The sequence below is a fragment of the Danio rerio genome, chromosome 4 (assembly GCF_049306965.1).
Source record: "Danio rerio strain Tuebingen ecotype United States chromosome 4, GRCz12tu, whole genome shotgun sequence".
NCBI lineage: Eukaryota > Metazoa > Chordata > Actinopteri > Cypriniformes > Danionidae > Danio > Danio rerio.
This window is the reverse complement of record NC_133179.1, coordinates 63,934,556-63,944,049: the sequence shown is the minus strand read 5'-3', so window position 1 is coordinate 63,944,049 and position 9,494 is coordinate 63,934,556. Positions and strand designations below refer to the sequence as shown.

Here is a 9,494-nt window from a genome sequence, read left to right as displayed (position 1 = left end):
AGCAGATGTGGTGACTCAAGTTGGCATAGCCAACAACAATGTCCAGCCAAAGATGTAATATGCAATAACTGCAGGAAAAAAGGACATTACGCCAGGGTGTGTAAAACCAAAAGAATGTATGAAATGCATGTAGCTACAGTGATTGAGGACACTGGTGAGGAAGTTGCATTTTTGGGTTCACTGTCAGCAGATGCTAATGACAGCCCATGGATGACAGACATAGATTTGGAGAATCTTAAAGTTAAAAGAAAGTCTCCTACTTAGGGTGAACAAACCCTTAATACATTTATACAAACAAAACTGCTTTAAAACGATCTGTCCCTCGAGCATCCGCCTGTTGTTTGTAGCTTTAGCCTGCTAGCGCCGCTTGTCAGCTAAAGCTACCAACCTCTTTTACCATACACTTTTGACTTACTGGCCTTGCTCTTTACCCCGTAAAATGTCGCTTGCGTCTCTGTCCTTGTGTGCAGGAGAAGCATCGATGGAGGCATTGGAGCTGGAGCTGGAAGAAGTGGAGTCCCAGATCCGGGCACTTTTGGTGAGGTGGACGCGGCTGCAGGAACAACGGGCGTTGCTTGTTGTGCCTAACGCTAAGGCCGCCTCATCATCTAAGGTACGTGGAAATTACAACCACATCATTCCCTCTACCTCAACCCCGCGTCCTTCTCTGTCCAGGCCCAGTGCAACCGGGAGGCGGCTCGGCCAGGCGTCGTTCACGCCGACACCCGGCTACCACGGCGCCTGGGTGCAGCCGTGTAAGGTGCTTGCCAGATCCCGGGGCAGAACGCCTCCTCCTCCCGTGTTCGAGATCTCCACGGAGAACCGCTTCTCCCCTCTCCGCGAGTCGGGTCCCGATGTGGCCATCATCGGTGACTCGATCATTCGTCACGTCCGTGCCGCCTCCTCAAAAGGTAATAAAGTACATACTTTCTGCTTTCCTGGTGCCCGTGTGAGAAATATTTCTACACAGATTCCAACCATCCTGGGCGCTGCCGCGAGCTCTGGTGCCGTTGTCCTCCACGTGGGGACAAACGACACCGGGCTCCGGCAGTCGGAGATCCTGAAGAAGGACTTCAGGAGCCTGATCGAGACGGTTCGACGCACCTCGCCCGCCAAGCAGATCATCGTTTCTGGGCCGCTTCCTACCTACCGCCGAGGAAATGAAAGGTTCAGTAGACTTTTTGCTCTGAATGAATGGCTAATAACATGGTGTAAAGAACAGAAATTGCTCTTTGCTAATAACTGGAATCTTTCCTGGGAGCGTCCTAGGCTCTTCCGTGCTGACGGCCTGCACCCCAGTCGAGCCGGAGCTGAACTCCTGTCGGACAACATATCTAGATTACTTCGCGCCATCTGACTAGCAGGTAAAAATTCACAAAATTTACATTATAGCCACCTAGACTCTTGTTTGTCCTACTTAAACATCAGTAACGCATATCTGGCAAATCCTATAGAGACTGTGTCTGTTCCTCGTATTATTAGATTAAGAAATAAACGTACTGTGAGCTCCAGAAAAAATCTATTAAAAATCAAACCAGAAAAACCAGTTGAAAGTGAAAATACAAATTTCGTAAAGCTTGGTCTCCTAAACATCAGGTCACTTGCACCTAAAGGACTTATCATAAATGAAATAATAACAGAAAACAATCTTAATGCACTCTGTCTCACTGAAACCTGGCTGAAACAAAATGACTATATTAGCTTAAATGAAGCAACTCCTCCAGGATTCTTATATAAACATGAGGCTCGTCAAACTGGTCGTGGTGGTGGAGTTGCATCAATCTTTAGTGATTTCCTTAATAATAATTAGAGAAAAGGACTTATGTTTAGCTCCTTTGAAGTATTATCGCTTAATGTTCAGCTTCCAGATACTATGCAAAAACCTATGTTATCTCTCGCTTTAATCACCATATATAGACCCCCAGGACCCTATGTCAATTTTCTAAAATAATTTTCTGATTTTATTTTTGACTTACTAGTCAAAACTGATAAAATGCTAATTGTAGGTGACTTTAACATCCACATAGATGACACTAACAATACATTAGGGCTCGCGTTTATGGATTTAATACACTCACTTGGGATAAAGCAAAACGTTGTGGGTCCAACCCATCGCTTAAAGCATACATTAGATCTAATTCTGTCTTATGGAATCAAGGTTATTGACGTAGACATTATACCACAAAGTGATGATATTACAGATCACTACCTCTTACTATATAAGCTGTGTTTACCTGAAATCAGCAAACCCGCTCCAATACGCCGCCCTAGTAGAACTATTGTTCCGTCAACTAAAGATGAATTTATAAATAACTTACCTGATCTCTCTCTATTTCGTAATGCACCCGCAAACTCAAATTATCTTGATGTAGTAACCAGCAGTATGGATGCCATCTTTACTAGCACACTAAATACTGTGGCACCCATCAAATTAAAAAAGGCTAGAGAGATTAAAACTATAACATGGTATTATAGTCATACTTGTGCGCTCAAAACAGCAACCCGCGCCCTGGAACGTAAATAGAAAAAAACTAATTTAGAGGTCTTTAGAATTGCGTACAAAAACAGTATGTCCAGCTATAGGAGGGCTCTAAAATCTGCCAGGACTGAGAACCTGCGCAAACTGATAGAAAATAATCATAACAATCCTAGATTTTTATTTAACACCATCTCTAAATTAGCAAATAATCGGTCATCCTTGGAACAAACTACTCCACCGCAAATTAGTAGTGATGACTTCATGAATTTTTTCAGTGATAAAATAGAAGGCTTTAGACAGAAAATAGGAGATGCCAAACTTTCTGCACTGGCTTATACTCCAAATCCTGTAAATATTTCATTGAATCATAATAATAACCTACAATGTTTCAAAATCATAGAACACGAAGAGTTAGTAAAAATTATAAATAGCTCTAAACCAGCTACGTGTATGCTGGACTCAATTCCAACAAAATTACTGAAAGAGCTGCTACCTGCTATAGGAGAACCTCTTCTTAACATTATCAACTCTTCTTTATTTATAGGCCATGTTCCAAACTCTTACAAGCTAGCTGTTATTAAGCCTATTATTAAGAAACCGCAACTAGACACCAACAACTTAGCTAACTATAGGCCTATTTCAAATCTTCAATTTATGTCTAAAATACTAGAAAAAGTTGTTTCCACTCAATTATGCTCTTTTCTGCAGACAAACAATATTTTTGAAGTGTTTCAGTCAGGTTTCAGGGCTCACCACAGTACAGAAACCGCCTTAGTGAAAATAACCAATGATTTACTCTTAGCTGCTGACCGAGGGTGCGTCTCGCCATTAGTTTTACTCGATCTTAGTGCGGCATTTGATACCATTGACCACAATATCCTATAAATCGCTTAAAGTCTACAGGTGTCCAGGGACAGGCTCTACAATGGTTTAAGTCATACTTAACTGACCGCTACCAGTTTGTGAATATTAATGGACAGCCTTCACAAGTCAGCCCAGTAAAGTATGGGGTGCCTCAAGGATCAGTTTTAGGCCCTTTACTGTTTACAATTTACATGCTACCTCTGGGAGACATTATTAGAAGACATGGGATCAGCTTTCACTGCTATGCTGAACTTTCTAAACTAACTGAGTGTCTCAAAGACATCAAAGACTGGATGACCAACAATTTTCTTCTCTTAAACTCCGACAAAACAGAATTATTACTTATTGGGCCTAAATCTTGCACACAGCAGATCTCAAAACTCAATTTACAATTAGAGGGATACAAAGTTAGTTTTAGCTCTACTATAAAAGATCTGGGTGTCATATTAGACAGCAATCTAACTTTTAAAAAACATATATCCCATGTCACAAAAACTGCCTTCTTTCATCTGAGAAATATCGCTAAATTACGAAATATGCTATCCATCTCAGATGCAGAAAAGCTGGTCCATGCTTTTATGACTTCGAGACTGGATTACTGTAATGCTCTATTTGCTGGCTGCCCAGCATCCTCTATTAACAAACTTCAATTAGTACAAAATGCTGCAGCCAGAGTTCTGACCAGGTCTAGAAAATATGATCATATAACCCCAATTTTATCCTCCTTACACTGGCTGCCTGTTAAGTTTCGTATTGAATTTAAAATATTACTTCTCACCTATAAAGCTCTAAATAATCTAGCTTCTGTTTATCTAACCAACCTTCTGTCTCGCTACAAACCAACTAGCTCTTTAAGATCTCAAAATTCAGGGCTTCTGGTAGTACCTAGAATAGCAAAATCAAGTAAAGGAGGTCGAGCTTTCTCTTTCATGGCTCCTACACTCTGGAATAGCCTTCCTGATAACGTCCGAGGCTCAGACACACTCTCCCAGTTCAAAACTAGATTAAAGACCTATCTGTTTAGTAAAGCATACACTCAATGCATCACCTAGCGGGTTCCACACAGGCTTCTGCATCTTGCTTATATACACTATGAACAGCAGCTACGCTAATTATTCTCTTTATTCTCTATTTTCACCTGGGGATACTCATCCCGAGGTCCTCAGATTATGCGGAGTCACTGATTGGATCCAAGACCAGCGACGTGATGATCCCAAGGATTCCATATCCGGGACCAGGCCATATCCTGAGCTGCTGCTGCGCTGATGGTCGTGGGGAGTGGAGAACATGAGTCTGATTCCAGCGACGCTCCAGGGACAGACGAGTCTTCGCTGAGGCCATCTTCCAGCCTAAACCACGGCGAATGAAGCTCTGCACAAGACTTTTGGCCAGCGGAGAAATTAAAATGGTCGTGCCCAACTGAGTCTGGTTCTCTCAAGGTTTTTTTTCTTCACTCCCATCAGGTGAAGTTTTTTTTCCCTCTCCGCTGTCGCCACTGCCTCGCATGGTTCAGGATTGGTAAAGCTACGCATCGATGAATTGGCTCTTCAGTGTTTGAACTCTCAGTAATGATTAAATCACACTGAACTGAGCTAAACTGAACTGAACTTAAACACTAAAACCTGAACCACACTGTTCCAGTTACTATGACCATTCATGTGAAGCTGCTTTGACACAATCTACATTGTAAAAGCGCTATACAAATAAAGCTGAATTGAATTGAATAAGGAAATAAATTTTATTAAATTAGTATGAATAAAAATAGATAAGTTAATAATTTGAGTAAATAAAGAATTAGAAGAGGAAAACTTTGGATATGGATTAATTGAAGAGTTAATGATCAAATGTTTAAGGAAAATAAGTTTAAAGGAAATTGTACCAAGAAAAAGATATAAAAAAAAAAAGAAAATTGAGAAAAAAGAAGTCCAAACTTTGATTAATAGAATAAAGATAAGATAAGTCATGAGCTAAATTCTATATATATATTAATTAAGAGGACATATAGATGAACTTTGGGGGACTGTAGTCTCGTACCTACCAGACATCTCTGAGTACACTGGCAAATGGAAAGGTGTTTGAAAAACACAGACCAAAATGGCTGTGGACACTTGTGACATGAACTTTTTGCCCAGGATTTACTGAGGACTGAAAAAGCTACATGTGTTCAGAGACATTCAAAAGAGACACTAACAAGAGACTGATGAACTGATCAAAGAGAAAATGCTCCACCAGAACTTTACAGTCAAAGAAAGAAGCCAGCCCAAAGAGAGAGGGGGAAAAACTGTGCCCTGATTTGAAGGAATGTCGGGACACCACAGAAGCACCAATCTGTGAGCTGGTTGTCTCAGGTTGCGAGGTGGGATAGTCTGAAGGCTGATTTATACTTCTGCGTCAAACGTCGGCGTATGCTACGGCGCTGACGCATAGCCCTTCGCCGTGGCCATCGCCGTCACTGACGTGCACCTCTCAAAAAATGTAACTACACGTCGCAACGACGCCTAGCGTAAGCTCTGTGATTGGTCGGCTTGGTACCGCTGACGAGTCTGGGCGGGACCGAGAGCCGCGCGAATGGCGCGAGCGATTGTTTACAAGTGTGGAGTCCCGTGAAGGAGCTCCGGATGGAAAGTTTTGTTTTGTGTTTACCTCATAGTTAACGTTGTTGCACGTCCGCCGGTTCCTGCCTCAAAATGAGTGAGTTTGAGCCACTTGTACATCCCGGAAGTGTTCAGGAAATGCAAAAAAGCAGAGAAGAAACTCGACACATAAGAACATTAACACCTCACTGCCCACTGAAATGTTAATGCAGACCGACAGAGACAGTGCACAGAAGTATAAATGCACAGCCACGCGCGTTGCCTGCGCCGTGGGTTACGCCGGTCACTTGATGCAGAAGTATAAATCAGGCTTAACAGTCCACCTCAAAGTAGCTCCTATAGTCCAAATGAAGTTCAAGCATTATAGAAGGAAAATTAAGAACAAAAGTGTAGCTACCCATTCTTGTATCAAATCAGACTCCTGTCAATTTGAGAGAAATTATTATCATGCAAATTTTTAAGTAAGAAAAAGTGTTATAAGGTAATTTCAAGGTGAAACTTTAAATATTGAATGATATATTATGATGAATGGTAAATAATTTGGGTTTAAGTTTCAATAGGTTTAATCATAAAAGTCCTTAAAAATAGAAGGATAAATTACAGTGTAGGATAGTGACTAAAGAAAAAGAGAAAAAGCTTTTAATAAGGCAATAAATAATTTGGAGAATATATAAGAATGGAATTAAGTATTTAAGTTAAAATTAAGTAAAGGAAATATCTTAACATAATCTTATTGTGAATGGCCTAAATCAAGATTGGATATTGAAAACTGTAAAGAGATTTAAATCTAGAAAAATTATTTATAGTTAAAGGGAAGATTGAAATAACAATTTGAAATTAATTCATATTACATGATAAGGTCAAAAAGTAACAGTTCTAAATTACTATAAGAAAAATTGAAAGAGAAAAGTGTTTAAGAAAAAGATATTGTTTCACATGAAAACATATGTGACAAATAATTTAAAGAAAATATTAAGGAATATTAGTTAAAACAGAGCAAAAAGGAACCTACAAAACATACAGTAAGTTTTAGTCAGCTGAAAAAAAAAGTGCATCAAAATTGTATGAACAACTAGTTTAATGGGAATGCCTTAGGAAATAATTATGAGCCAAAAAAATTACTCAAAGAAAAAAAAGGGAATTAATATATAGATCAGAAAATAAATAAGTAAAGGAAAGAAGTGTCAAATTCCAACTAAATGATTGTCATTACAGGACTGAGATGCAGATAAAATCAGCCAACACAGTCAGGGTTAAATTAAATCAGATGAAGATCTGCCCAGAAAGAGAACCACTAAATGCTGAAATAGGTATAAAACACTATTGAAAAGTTTGTGTAAAAAAAAAAAAGAGCACTAATATAAACATTTAGATACTGTAATTTGCAATCTGTCCTAGACATATCTATCTAAATTCAATTTCAATGTAGTTGAAAAATTATAAGTAACTAAGAAGATTTAATTGAAGTTAATGTGATAATAAAAATAAATGGTTAATCAAGACAGATAAAAGAGGCTTAATGTTTATAATATGATTTAGGAGTAATTAATAGGAGATTTTCCAGCTGAAGTTCATATTGTATGTGGAGATATGTTCTTTTGGATGGCAAATATTTTAAGCGGTTTGGTTTCTATTGAGTTTATTTTAGGTAACTACCAGAGGAGGGTAGAAACTTGTTTGTACTTGTGTAGGCTGATGACTACCATATATTGTATACACCAGAATGCATAAAGGGTTATAATAAGGGAGAAGATCTTAGGATGGACACTGTCACAATATGTGGATGATTGAATTATCTGCAACTTCACAGAGCTCCATTTCAATTAAAATACTTGACTGGAGACCATTGCTCCAAACAGTGAGATATGATGACTGTTTTAGTGCTGAATGGATAGAGATTTATTCCGTAAACAAGCACAGTTGAGAAACTATGATGAGTAGAAGGTTGGAGATGGTACCAGAAGCAAATTATGAAGCAGGAACAGTTATTCATTTGTGACAAAATAAGTACTTCCTAAATTTTGAAACATCAGCAGAAATAAGTTTATAAAGGGTTTGCATTCATAAAGTAATTAAAATTAAAGTTAATAAGTGATCAACAAATAAAAACATCTAAAGGAGTATGAAAAATTTTTAATAAAGCAAAAGAGAGAGTAACTGTATTATGCTCAATTACCAGAAATGGCTGAAAAAGAAGATGATCCATTAAGGCCAAAGCTTGATAACATATGTGAAAATAATAAACCTTATGGGATTAATGTGTTAACAAGTGCATTGGTGAGTGATGGCATGGAAACTGACAGAAACAAGCATCTAACACCGCATCGCATGAACTGCTATTGGGTCGACCCTTGAAAGAAACCTTGCAAGAAACTTCACATAAGTCCCTTGCAAGAAACCACATGAAACTTTGCATAAAACCTGGCATATAATCTCACCTATAACCTTGCACATAACCTCTTGGAATGGTTTGCAAAGATGTCTAATACAGTAGGGATTTTTATGAAGAAACAAATAATTGCCATGTGCAAAGCGATATCTGTGCAGGAAACCAGAAAGGAGCCATGTGAGAAAGCAGTGATACAAGGTCCAATTGGTCTAGGTGATTGAGTCTATCTGAGGATGCTCTGGAGAGTTCAGGAGGAAAGGACCATATCTGGATGAGAGCAAATCCAACAGCTGCCAAAGTGGATGCCATTGATGAGGTACCAATGCCTCAAAGGAGCGAAAGGAAACAACTCCAGCAAGGAAAAGCTGACCGGTAACAGAGGAGCCTGAATATTCCAAAGCTCTAAACTACTAAGTGTAACGTGTGGAAGGAGAAGTTAATCAGATCAAAGAAAAGAGTGATTCTGATAATATGCCTGAATACCACATACAGCAGTGCCACAAGTCAAGGGATGATGAATGCACAACTGCAGATTTCAAAACTCAGACTCTCAACCACACATCTCCATTAACATCTATTAAAGTCAAGTGAAGATGCTGATAGCTTAGAAGAAGAGAAACAAGGATGACCAAAGATCAAGATCAACATTTGATGCTTTTTACGTTTGCATATTGATTTATGTTTGCATATTGCTTTCATGGTACCTATATATAATATCACTTTAGTATATTCTACATGAGTGTGAAAACTAGCAGCTAGCACTGAACCAACTGAATACTTATGCTTAAAACATTGTTGTCTTTGATGTGTTAAGAGAAAAACAGAGTACAGTCTTTTACTTCCTTTAAATCAAAAGTAAAAGGGAAGATGTTTGGCTGAACTTCTGTCAGAGTACAGTGGCATAATCTAGTCAATTGATAACAGCTATGTGGCTTATATCAGTCACTAGATAGAGGTAATTAAGAGAACTGGATTATGAAATTGCACTTTGGGTTAAAAGACAATTTTTTATATTTAATTTTTAATATTAAGACTAAAGTCTTAAGAGGAGGGATTGAAGAGGATTTCTATTCTCTCAGTGTGAAGTATTTTCTAAGTGTAAAGCAGTTATTTTTCTCTTCACAAAATGTATGTAGTGTTTGCAGCAAACATGCCAGCGTGTTTTAAA

The 9,494-nt window shown here is 38.6% G+C and overlaps 1 protein-coding gene across 1 annotated transcript; it reads left to right on the top strand.

Annotated features, from left to right (window-relative positions):
* The first annotated feature begins 327 nt into the window (after positions 1-327).
* Positions 328-1,364, top strand: LOC141381849 (uncharacterized). The gene is made up of 2 exons (XM_073948991.1): positions 328-911; positions 971-1,364. The coding sequence occupies exons 1-2, from the start codon at positions 440-442 to the stop codon at positions 1,162-1,164; spliced, it is 666 nt and encodes a 221-aa protein (XP_073805092.1). The 5' UTR covers positions 328-439; the 3' UTR covers positions 1,165-1,364.
* The last annotated feature ends 8,130 nt before the right edge of the window (positions 1,365-9,494 follow it).

Bases quoted from the DNA above. Each gene is read 5' to 3' on its own strand.
- LOC141381849 (XM_073948991.1), top strand. From the start codon at position 440: ATGTCGCTTGCGTCTCTGTCCTTGTGTGCAGGAGAAGCATCGATGGAG. The intron at 912-970 runs GTAATAAAGTAC...ATTTCTACACAG, and splicing joins CCGTGCCGCCTCCTCAAAAG to ATTCCAACCATCCTGGGCGC.